The sequence below is a fragment of the Capsella rubella genome, unplaced genomic scaffold (genome assembly GCF_000375325.1).
Source record: "Capsella rubella cultivar Monte Gargano unplaced genomic scaffold, Caprub1_0 scaffold_5, whole genome shotgun sequence".
NCBI classification, from domain to species: Eukaryota; Viridiplantae; Streptophyta; class Magnoliopsida; order Brassicales; family Brassicaceae; genus Capsella; species Capsella rubella.
The window spans coordinates 6723146-6742657 of record NW_006238919.1 but is presented as its reverse complement, the minus strand read 5'-3'; the positions used below and the strand labels follow the sequence as shown (position 1 = coordinate 6742657).

At 38.0% G+C, this 19512-nt stretch overlaps 5 protein-coding genes across 6 annotated transcripts; all 5 read right to left on the bottom strand.

The window, feature by feature from the left end:
* Positions 1–3267: 3267 nt before the first annotated feature.
* Positions 3268–5418, bottom strand: LOC17886872 (protein NRT1/ PTR FAMILY 2.3). The gene is made up of 4 exons (XM_006292849.2): positions 5236–5418; positions 4930–5147; positions 4311–4849; positions 3268–4213 (listed from the first exon to the last, which is right to left on the bottom strand). Exons 1-4 carry the CDS (start codon positions 5327–5329, stop codon positions 3391–3393), a joined length of 1674 nt encoding a protein of 557 aa, XP_006292911.1. The 5' UTR covers positions 5330–5418; the 3' UTR covers positions 3268–3390.
* A 1967-nt stretch (positions 5419–7385) lies between these two features.
* LOC17886420 (protein NRT1/ PTR FAMILY 2.3) lies at positions 7386–9253 on the bottom strand. Of its 2 annotated transcripts, XM_023783242.1 has the most exons (5): positions 9160–9253; positions 8845–9062; positions 8227–8768; positions 7705–8157; positions 7386–7608 (listed from the first exon to the last, which is right to left on the bottom strand). In XM_023783242.1, exons 1-5 carry the CDS (start codon positions 9251–9253, stop codon positions 7386–7388), a joined length of 1530 nt encoding a protein of 509 aa, XP_023639010.1. The 2 variants fall into 2 exon arrangements, with proteins under 2 accessions (XP_023639010.1, XP_006290946.2); XM_006290884.2 differs by having other exon boundaries at positions 7386–8157.
* A 626-nt stretch (positions 9254–9879) lies between these two features.
* Positions 9880–12486, bottom strand: LOC111830637. Its single transcript, XM_023783134.1, has one exon. The coding sequence runs from the start codon at positions 12484–12486 to the stop codon at positions 9880–9882; it is 2607 nt and encodes an 868-aa protein (XP_023638902.1).
* Positions 12487–12788: 302 nt separating this feature from the next.
* LOC17885604 (protein NRT1/ PTR FAMILY 2.7) lies at positions 12789–15286 on the bottom strand. Its single transcript, XM_006290771.2, has 5 exons — positions 15088–15286; positions 14769–14986; positions 14166–14683; positions 13571–14091; positions 12789–13487 (listed from the first exon to the last, which is right to left on the bottom strand). Exons 1-5 carry the CDS (start codon positions 15185–15187, stop codon positions 13150–13152), a joined length of 1695 nt encoding a protein of 564 aa, XP_006290833.1. The 5' UTR covers positions 15188–15286; the 3' UTR covers positions 12789–13149.
* Positions 15287–15770: 484 nt separating this feature from the next.
* On the bottom strand, positions 15771–17863 carry LOC17886815 (mitogen-activated protein kinase 3). Its single transcript, XM_006291269.2, has 6 exons — positions 17401–17863; positions 17186–17315; positions 16961–17098; positions 16524–16856; positions 16250–16433; positions 15771–16154 (listed from the first exon to the last, which is right to left on the bottom strand). Exons 1-6 carry the CDS (start codon positions 17556–17558, stop codon positions 15985–15987), a joined length of 1113 nt encoding a protein of 370 aa, XP_006291331.1. The 5' UTR covers positions 17559–17863; the 3' UTR covers positions 15771–15984.
* Between the last annotated feature and the right edge of the window lie 1649 nt (positions 17864–19512).

The window sequence follows — 19512 nt, the reverse complement described above, 5'->3', positions numbered from 1 at the left end:
AGAAAAGTTTGTCATTAAACACATAGGCACTGAGTTAATGATCGCAGACATATTTACAAAAGCGTTACCTCCTATTACGTTTATGAAGCATGCTGAAAGTATGGGTTTGGAGGATAACACTTGATTATGTAGTCTGTTTATGTCTTAAATTTATGTTTGACATGTATAAGAGCTCTCTTATGGCTTTTACATCTTCTATATATTCTGTTTCCAACGTGCGCACACATTATTGTTTGTTGGATTTATTGATAACAGAATACGTCTATATATATAGACATAAAAGAGACCATTAAAGATAACTCCTACTTATGAAATAATGTTTATGGTCTAGCTATGAAAGTAGTCAATGCAGTAGTGCATGGAAGGAATCATGTTGCAAAATGATGTGTGACCGCCATGACTCTCATTGATTACAAGATTAGCCAAGACACTTATGAAAGACCAGATCAATAAATATAACATATTATGCCGGCCTTATGATTCCCAAATAAAAACATTAAGTCTAACGACCAAGTGGGAGAATGTAAGAAATTTATTTATTCTTACCCATGTATGTGGTCTTATAGTTAATTGGTCTCTTATTTGGGATTGTTATATTTTTATAAAATTTTGGTAACCAATAAAATTGGTTATTCAGGAGTTAATTCCTAAATGAATTTAAAGAACAATAAGAGGACAAGTGTTTATAAGAGAGACAAGTGTTAAGTTGCATGTCATGTTTGGTTCATCAATGGACAAGTGTTAAGACACATGTCACTCTTATGTTAAGAGAACCATGCAAAAGAACACTTGTTAAGTTGCATGTCATGTTTGGTTCATAAATGGACAAGTGTTAAGACACATGTCACTCTTATGTTAAGAGAACCATGCAAAAGAACACTTGTCCTCACACTTGTCACCATTGCCTTGATCTCTACTTTGATGGATGGTTGAGATTAAATTAGAAGGCAAAACCCTAATGAGGAATGAGGTCCTCTCCCCACCTATAAATAGATGACTTGCTCCATCAAAAATCATCATGAACAAAAACAACACTTAAAGGAAAGGGTTTATAGGAGAGGGGAGAGAAACTTTATTTTCCACTTAAAAGATTTAAGAGTTTCTTTTCAAAGCTACAAGCCATTAATCAAGAAAGCTTCAAAGGAAAAACTAAAGAAGGCTTCAAGAAACCATTAAAGAAAGCATCATTTCTACAATGAGTGGAGGTATTACTTTAACCCTCTTTATGTTTCTATTATGTGATTAATATAGATGTTTAAGATCTTAGGGTTCATGTTAAAGTATATTTAACATGCTTTCCAAATATGTGGCAGAGACAAGCGCTAGGAATCAACAAACCCATGGACGAGATTGGTCTGTTGAAGGTGACATGTCATGATCAACCAAATCCACACGTTGAAAGCATATGTTAGAATTCTTTTGTGCGATCTAAACTGTTTTAATCCTAAAACAGAGAATGTGTTTTGCCACAGGTTTTAATCTTCAGCACGTAAGAGACGTAGAGAACATCACCAGACCTCTTCGATAGCCTGATTTTGATTGATATCTTAAATTATCCTCCATCCATGAATGCATTTTAGACATGCATGCATACATTCACATGTGCATACATACATACATCCATTCTTGCATACATTCACATGTGCATACATACATACATCCATTCTTGCATACATTCACATGTGCATACATACATACATACATGCATCCATTCATGCATACATACATTCACATGTGCATGCATACATATATATACATTCATGCATATTTTCTTTCTTGATGCATACATACACTGCTTGCTTCTTTACTTGCATTGTCAACGTGTTTACTTGCTTTCTTCGTCGCTTCTTTTGATGGCTCTGTTAATTACTTGATGTGTGATTGTGTCTTCTCTATTTGCTTGTTTGCTTGTTTTGTTGCTCGTTAATTACTTGATGTGTGATTGTGTCTACTCTATTTGGTGTTTATTCTTTTGGTCTTTGCTTTATGTATTGCTTAACTTGTTTGCTTCCACCTTTGATTCTTTGATATTTTGTTTACTTACTCTGATCCTTCATTGTTTGCTCACACCATACATGCTCCACTTGTTTTTTTTTTGTTTATATATATCTTCTTTGTTTGTTTGATCTTTGCTTGCTCAATTGATTCAAATATTGCTTAATTTTTTGCTTCTTTGATTCTTTGATTCTTTGATCCTTTACTTTTTTTGTCAGTGCTTACTTACATGATTTTACTTCTCTACGTGTTCCATTATTTGTTCAAGTTCAATTTGTTTTTTTTTTTCCTTCTTTTGGAATTTTTGAAAAATTCTTTTTATTTATTTGCTTCTTTACTTTTTGATTTCGTTCATTGGTTCTTTCTCTACATGTTTTATTGGGTCCATGATTCACTTGATTCGCTCACTAACTAAACAACCCAAATATGATTTTTAAAATTGTTTTACAATAATTAATAATTGATTATGAATTATATGCATGTGACACATCGTATCAATATTAAATATCACTAAAATACATTTTTCCAATAATACCAGTAAAATAAATATTTTCTAAAAAGTACCACAAAATTAAATTAAAATTTTAACATTTAAATCTAAATACTAAATCCTAAACGCTAAACTTTACCCCTAAAACCTACCATATATTTAAAATTGTCAACCTAAATCAATCAAATATATTTTACATCCCTGAAAATAAATTTTGATGTAAGGATATTTTTGGGAAATTATTGTGGTAATTTTGGGAAAAAACATTTAAAGTGTGATATTTTAATTCTCTGATTACTATTATAAAATCATATTTTTGTGTATGAAAATTATGTTTTTAGTGAAATTATTCTATTCTAAAATTATATGTATATATTGGATAATAATAGTGGTGCATTTAAAATAGAATTGATTAAAGAGAAACTCCCTCCAACACCTCACTTTAATTTTGTTTATCCAAAAATACCACAATTTTATTTTCCCAAAAATAAAGTAAACATAAAAAAATAATTTTCAGAGGTATAGAAATTTTGTTTTTAGATTTTGATGACTAAAGATAATTATCCAATCTTGATAGTAAGGAAACCTAAAGATTGTTTGGGTAACAAGATACTGACAACCTGACATGACGCAGGGATGAAGCAAGAGTTACTTTCACGGTTACACCAAATACGATTTTTTTGGGTCCAATGACCTAATTTTTTTTTACTTAATAACTTTAACAAGTTACTCTGTTAATCGGTTTGAACGTATTATTTTCTAATGTAGTTCCATATGTGAAGTAAGAAACTAAAAACACATACTTTTAAAAACGTTCAAACAAATTTAAAAAAAAAAACACAAAAGCTATTAATTCAAGACACAGAGAGACTAGAGAAAACTGAAACAACATGTTTGTGTCGCCTTTAGGTTGTAACATCTTTTGAATCTTGATCTTTATCACTATCCTTGGGGTTCCTGTATCTGTAAAACCAAGAGTATACAAGGAAGTAGCCGAAGTTCAAGACTCCTAAAATGACTAAAACCCAATAAACATTGTCAACTCTTCCGTGGTTAATGTCATTTGGTAACCACTCAGTTGTCTTCTGTATCAGACTGATCAGTGCTGTGCTCAGATAGAAAGATATTCCAATCACTAGTGAGGTCAACGAAGTCGCGGTGTTCCTCAATGACTCGGGGAACTCTCCATAGAACAATTCAATATTCGCGGGGAATTGGAAGGCTTCGCCTATACCTACTATCACAAGGGGAGGAAACAGCCATAGAACTGACATGGGATGCTCATTTTCAACTGTTTTCAGCCTCTTTGCTTCGACAACCGCAGAGAGTGCCATGCTTAGGATGGTGAGAACCTGTCCTACACCAACTCTTTGAAGCGGTGTCAGGGACTTATGAGTTAGCTTCTGGTACATGGGATAGACAAGCCAGTTGTTCAACATGATAACAATGCATGCTGTGAAGATTATTATGACTTGGAGTGATCCGGCTGGGACTTCGAAGTGAGGTCCGAGCCCACGGTCTGTGACTAGAGCTTGGAGTACAATCAAGCTTGTTTGCATGACCATGGGAGTACTAACAAAGATGATGGCTAGCCACAGAGGAATAACTCGGAGAATGGCTTTGAAATCTTCTACTTCCTGAACAGAACATAGCCTCCAAATGTTTTTAACTGAGCCGTGTTTCTGATTCATATCATCTTCAGTCTTTAACGCTGCACGGTTCAAGAACCTGCACATGTAAAACTCTTTTAGTTCTGGTTTAAGTTTCATGAATCTTTAAAAATCAAGATTTGAGAATTCTCCACAAGGTTCAATGAAAGCTTTACCTAAAGCTCTTAGAGGGCACTGCAGCAGAAGTCTTGCCCTCTATTTCGATCCCATGGTGATAGTCTTCTTCTCTGGATGAGATCACAACTTTTCTTTTAGCTGTAGCAGCGACCACAACACGGATCAGACTCATGAAGGGACTCCCCATGGGTTTGTCATGCTTGTAAAATCTCTTCCCAGAGACAAAAACAATGAAGCTGATCAAATTAGCGATGGCGCAGAGACCAAACCCGAGTTTCCAGCTAACATTGTCTTGTGTATATACAATCGCTGTTGCTCCAGTAATAGCTCCAGCATATAGTGTAAGGAAGTACCAGTTGAAGAAGCTTCCTTGTTCTTTAGGTTTCTCATATTGGTTTGCACCCGCGGATGCTAAAGTGAACCGAGTCCCACCTGATCCAATGGTCACTAGAGCTAAGGCTGCATACAAAACCCCGAGCTGGAGCTTCGATGGAGACTGGCATAGGATTGATCCAGTTTCACAAGGGCTAGGTCTCAAATGGTCCAAAGATGAGATCAAGGTCAAGAGAGAGATCCCCTGAAAACGTTTTTGACATAGTAATTAATCTTTTATGTTATCAAACACATAGAAGAATATCAAATGACTCTTGGACTTACAAGAAGAGAAATGAACGCAGAGACAGAGATGACAGAAATGTTTCCAAAGAAAGAATCAGCTATAATGGCTGCAGCAACAGGGAAGATACTAAGACATCCATTGGCAACATTTGAAATCTGTGCAGCAGTGATGCTCTTGATATTGAACTCTTCGATTAGGAAGACGATCAAGTTCATTACCCATCCGAAAGAAGTCACTGAAAGGCCTAACAACGTAGCTGCAACACATAGAACCTAACATTTGTCATTGTTTTGTCTTTCAAAAACATAGACCAAAAATAATAATTAAAATCACTACTAGCTAACCGATCATGAAAGGAAAAGTGATCCATCCACCGCGGTTGCTTCTTGCATCGCTAGAGCTCTGAGCTTCTGTGTCACCAGAGACTGAACCAGCCATTGACAGAGGAAACAGAGGAGTCACGTCCAATGTGTTTGTGACTTTGTGTGTTAGATGATGCAATTAGATAATAATGAATATCAAAAGGAAACACTAAACAGTATATATAAGCAAGTTCAGAGTAGATATGTTGTGTAATGATTTGTTAATCATCCAGGTTTGTCCAATTATATAATATCAAAATACCTACTCAGATTCTGACCATTCATCTGTTGTCGTTTCCAAAATCACGTGTTGCATGAATCTAATAAATATTTCCAAAATCATCTTTGTGATTTGTTTGGTTAAAATCACAAAGATTAAGAAACATTAATAAGAAGGTGTGGTCAATCTTGTAGTAAGTATATTGAGGAATTTGAGATTAATTGAATTTTTAGATGATTTTGGGTGACTTTAAGGAAATTGGTATGATTTGTTGTTAAATCCTTTCAAATACCACTTAAAACCATAAAATTTAGATTTCTGTATTTTTTACTAAAGAAACCCTCTATAATCCTCTAAAAAAAATATACAAAATCTTCTAAAATCTTTTGAAATCATTAAAAACCAAATCCTCAAAAAATTTTGAATAAGTGGATTTTAAACTAGATTTTCAAATCACTAGTTAAATAACGTTGGATTTCATAAGACTTTTTAAAATTCATGACTGAATAACATATGATTTGTTAGTTTTATCCAAATCACTTGAAATGGTAGATTGATCAATACACCCCCTTGTTTGATTATTTATAAAAGTTAAACCAATAGAAAAAATACAGCAGAATTTTAATGATCATAAATTATCCAAAAAAAAAAATTATGCATAAGAATTTGAAAAAAATGGAACAAATAAAAAAGCCTAAAACATCTTATACTCTAACTGGTCCAAATTATAAATTTTTTTTATCATTTTTAATTTGTTCCATTTTATTAGATTTTTTTCAATTTTCTATTCATAATTTCTATTACTATAATTGTTTATGACTATGCAAATTCTGCAGCATTTTTTTCTATTAGCTGAATTTTAATATATGATATTATTATTATTTTTTTTTTAATTATTGTGCTTTTAACCAAAACAAACTAAAATGCGGTTTCCCATATCTTCCCAGTATCCCATTAATCATCATAGTTAGTGGCCAGACTTGCTCAGTATACGAACAGTCACATATCATAACCATTTTTTTCATAAATCTAAAAAGTTACCTTTGGAAACAATCTTAGAATTTATGTGCATTAACATTTTTGTAATGAACAAGAAAAAACCTTCTCTACAACAAAGATATGAGAAGCAACAATATACCTTCAAATAAAATTATAAAAATATTAAAAACTTGCATACTGACACAATATTGTCTAGAAGATTGTTTCCTTTGTCAAGCATCATCTTATATATTTGTGAATATTAACTCTCTATTACATGATTGAAACACTATGGATGAAGTCTCAAGTTCTCTAGTGGTGGACCTCCTTCTTGATCATAGTTGGAAGTGGTTGGGATGGTTTAACCAGAAAGGTAGAGGTCAAATGGAGCCTCCACTAATATATTTTAGTGGACTGCATAATGATACATCATCAGTCCATGAATACAACAACACATATATGTAACCCTGTTACAATTTTTGTAATCTTGTAAACTCATAACCACAACACTCTACATGTCTAAAACCAATTTGTAATTTGTTTATGACTTAAGCTTCTAGGAGCTTTAGTTTGCAGAAATTTTCTATATATGTAGTAACAATTTTAGATAATTTAACGATGCTACTGTCTCCTATATTTAAAGTGAATATGGAGAGCAAAAGTCAGATAGAAAAAAAAAAGTGATGTTTCCTGAAAGAACAAGAACCTAACGAAGTAGTTGCACCAAATAGAACACCTACTATATATATTTTTCTGTGGTAAGTATTATTTTTGGAATGTGGTAGATATACAAAAACACATTACACTTGAAAGACATTGCAAACAAAACAAAAACACATAAGAGGAGCATGTAAGATATTTTGATTCAAGACATGGAGAACCCTGAAACAAAACATGTTAGGTTGCAACATATTATGAATCTTGTTCTTGATCATCATTCTTGGAAGTTTCTGTATTGGTAAACCCAAGAACACACAAGGAAATAGCCAAGGTTCAAGACTCCTCCAATGACTAGAACCCAGTAAACATTGTCAACTCTTCCATGGTTAATGTCATCTGGTAACCACGCGGTGTTTCTTTGGATCACATCGATAAGAGCTGTGCTAACATAGAAAGAGATACCAATCACCAACGAGGTCAATGAAGTCGCGGTGTTCCTAAGAGACTCGGGGAATTCTCCATAGAATAATTCAATATTCGCCGGTAATTGGAAGGCCTCACCTATGCCTACTATAACAAGAGGAGGAAATAGCCATAGGACAGACATGGGATGCTCATTTCCAACTGTTTTTAGCCTCTTTGCTTCCACAACCGCAGAGATGGCCATGCTTAGGATGGTGAAAACTTGGCCTATACCAACCTTTTGAAGTGGTGTCAGCGGTTTGTGGGTTAGCTTCTGGTACATAGGAAAGACAAGCCAGTTGTTTATTATGATGACGATACATGCAGAGATTATTGTTATGACTTGGAGAGACCCAGCCGGGACTTTAAAGTGAGGCCCGATCCCACGATCTGTGACTAGGCCTTGGAGTACCATCAGGCTAGCTTGAACCCCTATGGATGTACTAACCAGTATGATGGCTAGCCACAGAGGAATAAGTCGAAGAACGGCTTTGAAATCTTCTACTTCTTGAACAGAACATAGAAATGAGCCACCACTGGGTTTTAAGTCTCCTTGGGCCTTCAACGCTGCCCGGTTTAAGAACCTGCAAATGTGAAGCTCTTTTAGCTCTGTGTTTAAGTTTTATATATCATGCAAGGGTTTTCTTTATCACCTGAAGCTCTTGGAGGGCATTAGAGCAGAGTTCTTGGTCTCTTCTATGAGCTCATTTTGATGATAGTCTTCCTCTTTGGATGAAATCACAGCCTTTCTTCTTAATGTAGCAGCGACTACAACGCGGATCAGACTTGTGAAGGGGCTTTTCATGGGTTTGTCATGCTTGTAGTATCTCTTCCCGGAGAAGAAAACAAAGAAACTGATCAAATTAGCAGCAGCACATAGACCAAACCCGAGTTTCCAACTAGCATTGTCCTGTGTATACACAATTGCTGTCGCGCTAATAACGGCGCCTGCATTTAGCGTGAGGAAGTACCAGTTGAAGAAGCTTCCTTTGTCTTTAGGTTTTTCATACTGATTAGCACCAACAGATGCCAAAGTCACCCTTGTCCCAGCTGTTCCAGTAGTCACTAGAGCTAAGGCTGCATACAAGAACCCGAGCTGGATTGTTGAAGGCGACTGGCATAGGATTGAGCCTGTTTCACACGGTTTAGGTCTCAAGTAGTCGAAAGATGTAATAAGAGTCAAGAGACATATGCCCTGGATAAGAAGTTTACTAGTGAGCTTTGTTTTAGAGCTTAAAAGATAGTAGCGAATAAACGAGCTCTTAACTTACAAGAAGAGAAATGAAAGCCGAGACTGAGACTACAGGAATGTTTCCAAAGAAAGAATCAGCTACTACTGCTGCAACAACAGGCAACATGCTAGTACATCCATTGACAATATTTGAAATCTGAGCAGCAGCAATGCTCTTAATGTTGAATTCCTCGATCAAGAAGACGATCAAGTTCATTAACCATCCGAAAGAAGTTACTGAAAGACCAAATAACGTAGCTGCACCAAATATATATAACGAATAAGCCACAAAAACCATCAATATTTATGTATGTTTTAGATTCAAAATATGACACAACAAAAAATATATTCTTACCCATCAAGAAGGGAAAAGTGATCCAGCCACCGCGCTTGCTGCTTGGATTGCAAGAGCTCTGAGCTTCTGTGTCACCATAGACTGAACCAGCCATGACAAAGAACAAAGGAAGCAGAGTAGTTAGAGACAAACACTGAATGAACCTTATATAAGCGAATACAGAATACAGAACAATGTTGTTGGTTTCATGATTGGGATTTGGTAACAAACTTATTGGTCCAATTACATATTATCTAACTATTGTCGTTTTCTAATATCACGTTGTGCATGGAAAATATAAACAACTAAAACGATTTGGGCGGATCTTAAAAGTTACTTCCACTATATCATCACCAAAGCATAAATTAAAACACAACTTTAAAAATGCAGGAGATGAAAAGCTTCTTGCTAGTGGATCATCATCGTCGTAAACCAAAGAACAAGCAAGAAAAAAGTCAAGATTCAAGACTCTTCTATGACTAAAACCCAATAAACATTGTCAACTCTTCCAAGGTTAATGTCATTTGGTAACCATGCAGTGGTCCTCTGTATACCGCAAAATCAGATTCACATAAATCATAACTCCCTCTGCAAATAATCACTAATATCACGAGTGCCCCTGTCAAAATGAGGAGCAGCATCACGAAGCAGCCCGAGAATCACATAATTGTTTTCTTAGGTACTATACAGAAGTATCACTTGCCTTATTGTTTCAAGTGCATCGCAGAAGAATCACAACCATCATAATACTGTTTTCTCTCGGGCATCGTAGACACAAATCGAGTTGAAATCGGGTAGTCCGAGCGTTGGGGTCGTCGTCATGGCCTGTTTGAGCTTTGTGAAGGCTGCGGCTGCGTCCTCTCCCCAACTGAACTTGCCCTTCTTAAGCAGATTGGTGAGCGGTCGTGCGATAAGGCCATAGTCGCGCACGAACTTGCGGTAGTAGCCGGTGAGGCCAAGAAATCCGCGAAGTTCCGTGATTGTGGAAGGAAGTGGCCACTCGAGCATTGCTTTGATTTTGGTTTGATCGACCTTGACGCCGTCGCCGGAAATGATGTGCCCGAGATACTCGATTTCCGATTTGCCAAAGTCGCATTTTTTGAGCTTGACAAACAGCTGATGAAGGCGGAGGAGCTCCAAAACGGTGCGAAGGTGTTGGATGTGCTCGTCCCACGTACGGCTGTAAACGAGGATATCGTCAAAAAAAACCAAAACGAATTTACGGAGATGTACCCGGAACACGGAGTTCATCAGAGCCTGGAAAGTCGAGGGCGCATTGCAGAGCCCAAATGGCATTACGAGGTATTCGTAATGACCGTTGTGAGTGCGGAAAGCGGTCTTAGGGATATCGGGAGGATGAACTCGGACTTGGTGGTAGCCGGCGGTAAGATCAAGTTTGGAGAAGACGTGCGCACCGTGGAGTTCATCGAACATATCATCGGCCGAAGGTATCGGGAAGCGATCTTTGACCGTGGCGGCGTTGAGGGCTCTGTAATCGGTGCAGAAGCGCCAAGAGCCGTCTTTCTTCTTGACCAAGAGTACAGGAGAAGAGAAAGGGCTGGAGCTTGGTTGAATGAGCCCGGATGCGAGCATCTCGTCGACTTGTTTTTCGATCTCGGCCTTCTGAAAGTGCGCATAGCGATAGGGTCGTACGTTGACGGGGTCAGAACCTTCTTTCAATACAATGTGGTGCTCGATGTCCCGGGTGGGGGGAAGGGATGACGGTGGTTGGAACACGGAGTCGAATTCGTGGAGGAGGGCACGAATCTGCGTTGGAATGGTCGAAGCCGTGTTTGTGTTGTCGATGATGATGATGGTGAATAGGGATTGGCCGAGACGGGCCTCTTTCGCTACCTCGGCCCACTTTGCCTGCTGGAGTCGTTGGCCTTGCATCCCGAGAAGTGTGTGAGTAGTACCGGCCCGTTGGAATTCCATGGTATGGGCCTTCCAATCACATAGTGTTGGCCCAAGTGTTTCTAACCATTGGATGCCTAAGACGACATCAAGACCGGTTAGGGGCAGTGCATAGAGATCGACGGAGAACGATATCTCGCCTAAGTGTAAGGCGATTTGCCGATACACACGGTGACAACAGAGGGGGTGGCCGTCGGCGACCTTGACGGAGAAGGCGGAGGTCGGCGTGGATTTCAAGTTGAGTTTGTTGGCGGCTCGTTCGCTAATGAAGTTGTGCGTAGATCCACTGTCGATAAGGGCAACGAGAAGCTGGCGATTGATCGTGGCTTGGACGCGAATTGTTTTGGGTGAATCCCAGCCGGTAAGCGCGTGAAGTGTGATTTCTGGCTCGGCCGGGTCATGGAAAATCTCATCGGGGTCGTCGTCGTCGGCATCTTCGCCCAGGAGGAGTAGGAGTTGGGATGTTTTGCATTTGTGGCCGGGGGCATAGCGTTCATCGCAGCTAAAACATAACCCCAGGCTACGCTTGCGTTTCATTTCGTCCCAACTAAGGCGCTTGGCGGTTGATGGTGGTGTTGTGGTCGGAGGGGTCGGGTCGCGGATGACATTGTTTGCGGGATGTCGTGAAGGGGGGTTGGATTGTGGTGGTGTGTTGTACGATCTGTGGAGAAACGGTTTCTTTTGAGCTTGGATGTGTTCGTCACTTAAACGGGCCAAGTTAAAAACATCTTGGAGGGTCGTGGGGGAGAACATTCGAACGTGTGCTGCGATGGATTTGTTTAAACCGCCCAGGAATGTACCGATGAGAGCATCCTCGGACCAGTTCTCGACTCTGTTTTGTAGTTGTTCGAACTCGCGTTGGTACTCCCGTAGGGAGCCCGTCTGTTGGATTTTGGAGAGTGCCTCATGGAAATGAGGGCCCTTGGTTGGTCCAAAGCGCTTCCAGAGCTCGGATTCGAAAACTCCCCAGGGTGTAGTGTGTGCGTCTGTTCCCAAGCGTTTGGATGTAGCTTGCCACCATTCGTTTGCCTCGCCAGTCAAGTGATAGGCGGCGATGCTGACCTGCTGTTGTGGTGGAATTTCGTGGTAGGCAAAGTATTGGTGGACTTTGCTTATCCATTCGGGTGCTTCGTCGCCATGAAAACGTTGGAGGTCCAACTTAACATGACGAGCAATAGGCGGGTTGTTCTCCAGACGCCGTGGTTCTCGTTGGGCTGTGGGTGCGTCGTGGTTGCCTGCCAAGAGAGCCATCATACGATTGATGGCGGCGCGATTCTCGTCGGCTGTGCGTCTGTTATCGTCGGCGATACTCTGGAGGGAGTGTTCGACGATCTGAAGCTTAGCTGTGACATCAGAAGAGAGCTTCTGGATGTCTCCTTGCATAGTGCCAACGTTGGCCTCCAGATCTTCCAAGCGTTCTTTGTTCGTCGTCATGGGTCCCGTGGGGGACAAGGGAACGAGGGTACGAGACGTGTTTTTGCGTGTGGATGGAATGATTGCGATGAAAAGAGGGGAAAAAAAAAAAGAGGAAGTAGCCAAGCTCTGAATACCAATTGATAGCTGCGACCTCGTCGTATCACAACCTTAGTATCGAGAATAAGACTTTAAAGACACAAGTGAGTTTTGGGCAATTGATATTGCCTCTTTTTGGCTTTTCTATTTCTTTTATAGGAATCAAAAACAACAGAACGAGATGGAGGGATCACCACTCCTACAACTTAGGGAATAAGGGAAAGAGGGAAAGTGGTTCCTAACAGTTAGGAAGACCACGTCCACTTATTAACAAAACATCAAAAGACAAAGACTACGTCTTCCTAATCCACGAACTTCTTGTTGGGCCTTCGGGTTCTAGTGGACTTCCTTATTGGACTCGGCTCATGACCCAACTCTTCATCTTCTTCTTCATTTGCGTACTCATCAATTATATTACCACAAATGTCCAAATCAATATTACATACTTCAAAAACAGTTGGAAAGAGCTTTTCAATGGTTACAAATTGAAGATACTTTCAGAAAAAAGCTCTCTCTTTACAGAACTGCAAATTATGAAAACAGAGGACTTGTCTAGCTCTCTCTCTCTCTATGTAGCTTATAAGATCATGAGGAGAGAGTAGTAGAGTGAGAGACAACAACATCTTGGTCATGATCATCATTCTTCAGGTTTCTGTATCTGTAAACCCAAGAACACACAAGAAAATAACCAAGATTCAAAACTCCAGCTATCACTAAAACCCAGTAAACATTGTCAACTCTTCCGTGGTTAATGTCATCTGGTAACCATGCGGTCGTTCTTTGAATAAGATCGATTAAACCAGTGCTTGTGTAGAAACATATCCCAATCACAACCGAGGTGATTGATGTTGCTGTGCTTCTCATAGACTCTGGGAACTCTTGATAGCACAGAGCTACATTTCCTGGGAAATGAAAGGCCTCTCCTGCAATAGAAAGAAGAAACCAAGAACATGATCCATTTGAACTAAATCCGAGTCGAATGAATAAGCCAGTGTTAATTCCTCACCTATTCCTACTATAACTAGAGGAGGGAATAGCCACAAGACTGACATGTCTGCAACTGATGATGATTCGAGGAAATGACCGTTCTGTACTATCTTCAATCGCTTTGCTTCAACTATGGCAGTCACGGCCATGCTAAGAATGTTGAAAACATGGCCTGTCCCGACTCGTTGGAGTGGTGTGAGGAATTTTCCTGTTAGCTTTTGGTAAAATGGGTAGAGAAACCGATCGTTGAGTATGATAAACAGGCAAGTGGAGAGAAGTGTTACGACTTGGAGAGAGCCTGCAGGGATTTTAAAGTTAGGGCCAAGCCTCCGGTCCATGACCAGACCTTGCAGAACTGTTAAGCTTAACTGCATTGCGATTGGAGTGCTCAAGAATATTGTAGCTAACGCAAGAGGGATGATTCTTATGACTGCTTTGAAATCTTCTACTTGTTGAACACTGCATAATCTCCATGGGTTGCGAATTGTGCCATCTGGTTTAACCTCGTCTTCCTGTTTCAAAGCTGCACGGTTAAAGAACCTGCGTATTTAAGAACTCATTAGAATGGCCTCTCAGTGCAATAATTAAAATGTGGTTTTCGAGCTGTTTTTTACCTGAAACTCCTTGTGGGCATTGTGATTGATTCATTGTGATAGTCTTTTTCGCTGGTGGACACCACGGCTTTTCTTTTGCGTACCGCAGCGATAATTACACATAATAGACTTGTGAAGGGACTTCCCAAAGGCTTGTCGTGCTTGTAGAATCTTTTCCCCGAGATGAAAACCAAAAAACTGAAGAGATTAGCAGCTACGGATAGACCAAACCCAAAGGTCCAGCTGATATTGTCTTCGGTGTAGACAATGGCGGTTGCACTTATAGCTCCGGCTAGATATGTTGTGAAGAAAAACCAGTTGAAAAAGCTTCCTTGGTCTTTAGTTTTTTCGTACTGGTTTGCTCCAGCAGTTGCTATTGTGAACCGTGAGCCACCTGTTCCTATGGAGGCTAGCGTAATGGCCGTGTAAAGGACGCCTAGCTGGATGTTCGAAGGAGATTGGCATAGGCTAGAACCTGTTTCACATGGTTTGGGTCTTAAAGAGTCAAGCGAAGCTGTTAGAGTCAGCAGAGCTACACCCTGATCAAGAAGTAGAATTGGTCAACTTCTGTTTCAGATAGAAACTAACAAAAACAAATGTTGAGTGAGTATTTATTAACTGTACCATAAGAGAAAAGAAAGCTGAAACTGAGATAACAGGAATGGTTCCAAAGAAAGAGTCAGATGCAATGGCTGCAACGGCTGGAACCATACATATACAACCACTAACAATGTTAGCAATCTGAGCCGCTGCGATGCTCTTCACGTTGAATTCCTCAATCAGGTAAACGATCAAGTTAAGTAACCAACCCCACGCAGCTATCGTCAGGCCTAACAGCGTAGCTGCACCAAAGAAAGATAGATAGTTTCACATTCCTCCTCCAAGTTCTAATGATTATGAAGTTATGAATTAGAATCAAACACAGAGAAACAAAATCTCTCACCAATCATAAACGGAAAGGTGATCCAACCCCCACTTCGGCGTTTGGTGCTTGAAACTGCTGCCATCTGTGTTTCTGCGTCGACGGTAAGTGAACCAGCCATGTCTTCAAAGCTAGCAGAGTTCTTTATCTGTTTACTTCAACAATGGCCTAAAATTCTGAAACATATACACAGTATAAATAATAATACAACACTGATGACTTTCTCGGGTCCATGATACTTTATTCTCCATGTGCAGCAGCTTCAAACAAGTAACATTAAGAAAGTGAAAAAAAAAAAAAACACTCAAAGCTTTCTGTTGATGCAAGTTGAGCCATCACTGTCTGCTTCGAGCATCATATGTGAATACGAAAAATTATCCAACCCAACGTTTAAGAAGTCAACTCTAAAAATTGTCAGGTAATGGATATTGCTAAATAAAGACCCATTTGTGCCTAATTATTACTATGTAATTGACCCACCATTTATGCTTCAATAATGCAAGTAGCACTTAAAAGCCAAGCCCACAAAAGTGTCTTTGTAATCATTGAATGATAATAGACTACTCTTACAAGAGCATTGACTCTGGTTCTAGCTCTTTTATGGCTATACCACTTATTTTGAGAATTAGAGCTTCCAGCTAGATGGGTACATTGCAAAACTATATTCTTTCTTCTCTTTGTTTGCTAGCGAAGACTCAAGTACGTGAAGTAGAAAATAGTCTGAAGATATGCATTTATAACTTGAGTACTTTACATTGGAGCTACACTCAATCACTAGTAGTAAATAACATGAACAAACAAATAAAATTACAAGATTTATATATGTTGAAGTACATGAATAAAAGAACAGGCAAAGATACTAAGCAGCCATTCGGATAGTTATTAGGTAATACCGGCAATCACGGGACTGCTGCTCTTCTAACCGTATGTTGGATTGAGTGCTATGGCTTCCTGATAGATCATATCTTTGATCTGTTCCTCATCCAGAGGCTGTTGTTCGAACTCGAAAGAGAATGGCTTTTGACAAATTGGCTCATCACTTGGGTCGTGCAATTTGGCAAGGTACTGATGATTCAGAGCTTCTTCAACTGCACACAGAAGAATTGACAGTATTTTTAGCTTTGAATCAAACCAAAGATTATAGGAAACCAACAGAGAACAGATGATGAATGATGTAACTTACCAGTGATTCTTCTGTTGGGGTCAAACGTCAACATTCTGTCAACTAGATCAATGGCCATTGGGTTAACATGAGAGAAAAGTTTTGCTAACGGCTGGCGAGGGAAGCTGGGAAGCTGCCGGATGTATCTTTTGGCGTCCTCGTTGTGTGTAAAGCCAAGATCAGCTTCTGTCGGTGTGCCAAGCAACTGCGAAAAAATTCACACATTCATCACATATTCCGGCAAAGGCAGAATCTTTAAAACATACCAAAAGTAGATAACTTTCTAATCTCTTACCTCGGTCAATAAGCGCATTTGATGAACATGGTCTTTACCAGGGAACAAAGGCTTTCTGTTCATAAGCTCCATAAAAATACAACCAACAGACCAAACATCAATAGCAGCTGTGTAGTCTGAAGAGTTCAACAGAAGCTCAGGTGCTCTATACCATCTCGTCACAACATACTCTGTCATAAAGTCATTCTCTGAAGTAGGTCTAGCAAGACCGAAATCACAGATCTTTAAATCGCAATTCGCGTTCAACAGAAGATTGCTCGGCTTTAAATCCCTATGAATAATGTTAGCTGAGTGGATATACTTAAGCCCTCGAAGAAGCTGGTACAAGAAGTACTGTTACACATCAAAGACCAAGCCAAGAATCAGTTTCATGTTTCTACTACCTTAGAAACCATACAATCCAAGAAAATAACCAAAACATGAACAGTTTAGTTTACCTGACAGTGTTCCTCTGATAAACCTTGGTTAGATCTGATGATTTGGTGAAGATCAGTGTCCATTAACTCAGTAGCAATATAAACATCACTGAACTGTCTTCGTAGTGGTGGTGGAACCACATCTCTTATAGCTATAATCTGTTGCAATACCAAATCAAAAAACCTAATCATGATTTGTTCATCTAATCTCAACAGATAATTTCACAAAATCAAAACAAAACTAACGTTTTCATGATCAAGATGACGAAGAAGCTTGATCTCACGAAGCGTACGCTTAGCATCCATGTGGTTATCAAAAGCATTTGCTATCTTCTTCATCGCTACAAGCTCGTTCGTCTCCGTATCCAACACAGAGCTTCAAAAATAAAAATCTCAAAAGTCAGAAAACTCCGATCTCAATCAAAGAATCAAAAACAAAACTCAGAGGAAGAGAAACATACCAAACGATTCCATAAGCTCCTCGACCAATTGGTATAATCGGAGGACGATACTTAGATGTGATCTCAAATAAACTACCGAAGATATCGTAACTTATGAACTGTCCTCCGTGAGTCTCCACCGCCGGGAAATCCGTGTATTGACCACCGCCGGTGTTCATTTCCCTCTCTCTCTCGATATAAGCGTTGACGATTTGTTCAAGTCAAGCTTCAGTGGGTTTCGAAGTAGTGAATCTGAAAGTATACCGAATCGTTTAGATATATAGACAGAGTCAACTGAGAGACTGAGACGAGTAAACAGAGATGGAGTTTTCGCGGTAAGTGCGAGGAAGAAGATGAAGAGGAAGAGAGAAGATGGGAAGATTGTGTGGTTGAGATTAGAGCCGCCTCATATCTGACGGTTGATGTTCGTTATTGACTTCGTCAACGGTCTTGGTTCTCTCATCGTTCTTTACAGTTTATTTTGCTGTAGAAGATTTTTTTTTTTCTCTGATAAACATAATAATTAGTTTATAGCGTGGCGATTTTTATATGATAGATAAAATAATAAACTATACTCGTTTTATTCGTTTAAGAAATTAAATATTTAGTATCGTTTATGTTACATATTTTTTTTTTAATGCGATTATCGATTTTTATTATATAGTATTGAGTATCTCATATGTGATTTATGCGGGTTAATGATATATTATACCTCTGTTACGTGTTTTAAATCACTACCATGTTCTTTAGAAGAAAAAACATTAAAAAGATTAACTTTTGTTTTTTTTATGTTAGGCAGCATGAGATGGCTGTTTAAGTTAAAAAAGTGATAATATAATTTAATGTTTTAGTATATTTGAATTTTCTTGACATTTATTAAAAAAATAAAATTAATCATAGATGTTTATATCTATTCAATTTTTTTTTTTTTGCCATGTGTCACAATTCAAATATGATATATTAGTGGTTATAGGAGAAATATATATTAATTATCGATGAATAATGAAATATATATTAGCTATCGATGAATAATTCTTTAGATTGGTTCTCCAATTAATGCTTTTTTTGTTGGAAAGTAAAAATATTTTGATTTTTTTTCATGGACACTGAAGTATCCACAAAGTAAAATTATCTTAAAATGTTGGGTTCTTGTAAATGAGGTGAAGAATATACAGTATATCTTTTTCATCTTTACATGAAGCTGACGAGTCAAATAGATTGGATTTAAAATAAATATCTACATATTTTTAGTGATAAGAACATATAGACGACGGTTTGACGCGTGGGTTGCATGAAAATTATTTTGTGAATAAGTTGTAGAATCACATTTTATGTGAAATTGTGAAATCAATTTTTTGAGATTTGACAATAATAATAATAATAATAATAATAATAATAATAATAATAATAATAATAATAATAATAATAATAATAATAAATGATTGGCAAAAGTTTTGTGTTAGGGTTTGTTGTAAGAATTGTTACAGTAAATTAAAATGATAAAAATATAAATTAGTGTTTAAAGACAAAAAAAATAGTTACTTACTAAATTAGCTTCTACTTACAGCATAATATCAATATATTTTTGCTAGATTTAATTTCATTATATAATTTTAGAACTCACATATGGGACGTTTCCTAAACAAATATATTTTAATATACAAATTATATACCGACCATTATTAGTACTTGATATTAAAATTTTAAAAATTTAAATAAATTTTACTAATGAGATGGCTATCGTGATTTTTTTTTTTTTTTGAGTCTTAGGATCATGCTTTTCTCTTGTAATGTGAAAAATTTCAAGTTCTTACATCATAACCAGTAGACAACCTACAATTTTAATTTCTCTATCCTACCATAAGTTTAAGAAAATGAATAATAAGTATATGATATTTAAGAAATTATAGTAACCCCCATTGAAAATAATTCTTGACCCCTAATTGCGATTTCAATGTCAAGACTTTATCATAAAATAATTCTTGACCCCCATTGCTGCACTGAATTAATCAAGGCATTAATTGTATACTAAAATCCTCTTTTTATCCTTGATTAAGTAGATAACCGTAGCATGTCCACCTTCAGCTTCAGTTTCCTAAGTCCAAAACCTGTGAAAAAACTATGTCTTGTTGT

Bases quoted from the DNA above. Each gene is read 5' to 3' on its own strand.
- LOC17886872 (XM_006292849.2), bottom strand. From the start codon at position 5,329: ATGGCTGGTTCAGTCTCTGGTGACACAGAAGCTCAGAGCTCTAGCGAT. The intron at 5,148-5,235 runs GTTAGCTAGTAG...TATGTGTTGCAG, and splicing joins CACTTTTCCTTTCATGATCG to CTACGTTGTTAGGCCTTTCA. The intron at 4,850-4,929 runs GTAAGTCCAAGA...AAACGTTTTCAG, and splicing joins CTGCGTTCATTTCTCTTCTT to GGGATCTCTCTCTTGACCTT.
- LOC111830637 (XM_023783134.1), bottom strand. From the start codon at position 12,486: ATGACGACGAACAAAGAACGCTTGGAAGATCTGGAGGCCAACGTTGGC.
- LOC17886815 (XM_006291269.2), bottom strand. From the start codon at position 17,558: ATGAACACCGGCGGTGGTCAATACACGGATTTCCCGGCGGTGGAGACT. The intron at 16,857-16,960 runs GTAAACTAAACT...GATGTGTAACAG, and splicing joins TATCAGAGGAACACTGTCAG to TACTTCTTGTACCAGCTTCT. The intron at 16,434-16,523 runs GTAAGAGATTAG...ATTTTTTCGCAG, and splicing joins AAATGCGCTTATTGACCGAG to TTGCTTGGCACACCGACAGA.
- LOC17885604 (XM_006290771.2), bottom strand. From the start codon at position 15,187: ATGGCTGGTTCACTTACCGTCGACGCAGAAACACAGATGGCAGCAGTT. The intron at 14,987-15,087 runs GTGAGAGATTTT...TCTTTGGTGCAG, and splicing joins CACCTTTCCGTTTATGATTG to CTACGCTGTTAGGCCTGACG. The intron at 14,684-14,768 runs GTACAGTTAATA...CTTCTTGATCAG, and splicing joins CAGCTTTCTTTTCTCTTATG to GGTGTAGCTCTGCTGACTCT.
- LOC17886420 (XM_006290884.2), bottom strand. From the start codon at position 9,253: ATGGCTGGTTCAGTCTATGGTGACACAGAAGCTCAGAGCTCTTGCAAT. The intron at 8,769-8,844 runs GTAAGTTAAGAG...CTTCTTATCCAG, and splicing joins CGGCTTTCATTTCTCTTCTT to GGCATATGTCTCTTGACTCT. The intron at 8,158-8,226 runs GTGATAAAGAAA...TCACATTTGCAG, and splicing joins ATGCCCTCCAAGAGCTTCAG to GTTCTTAAACCGGGCAGCGT.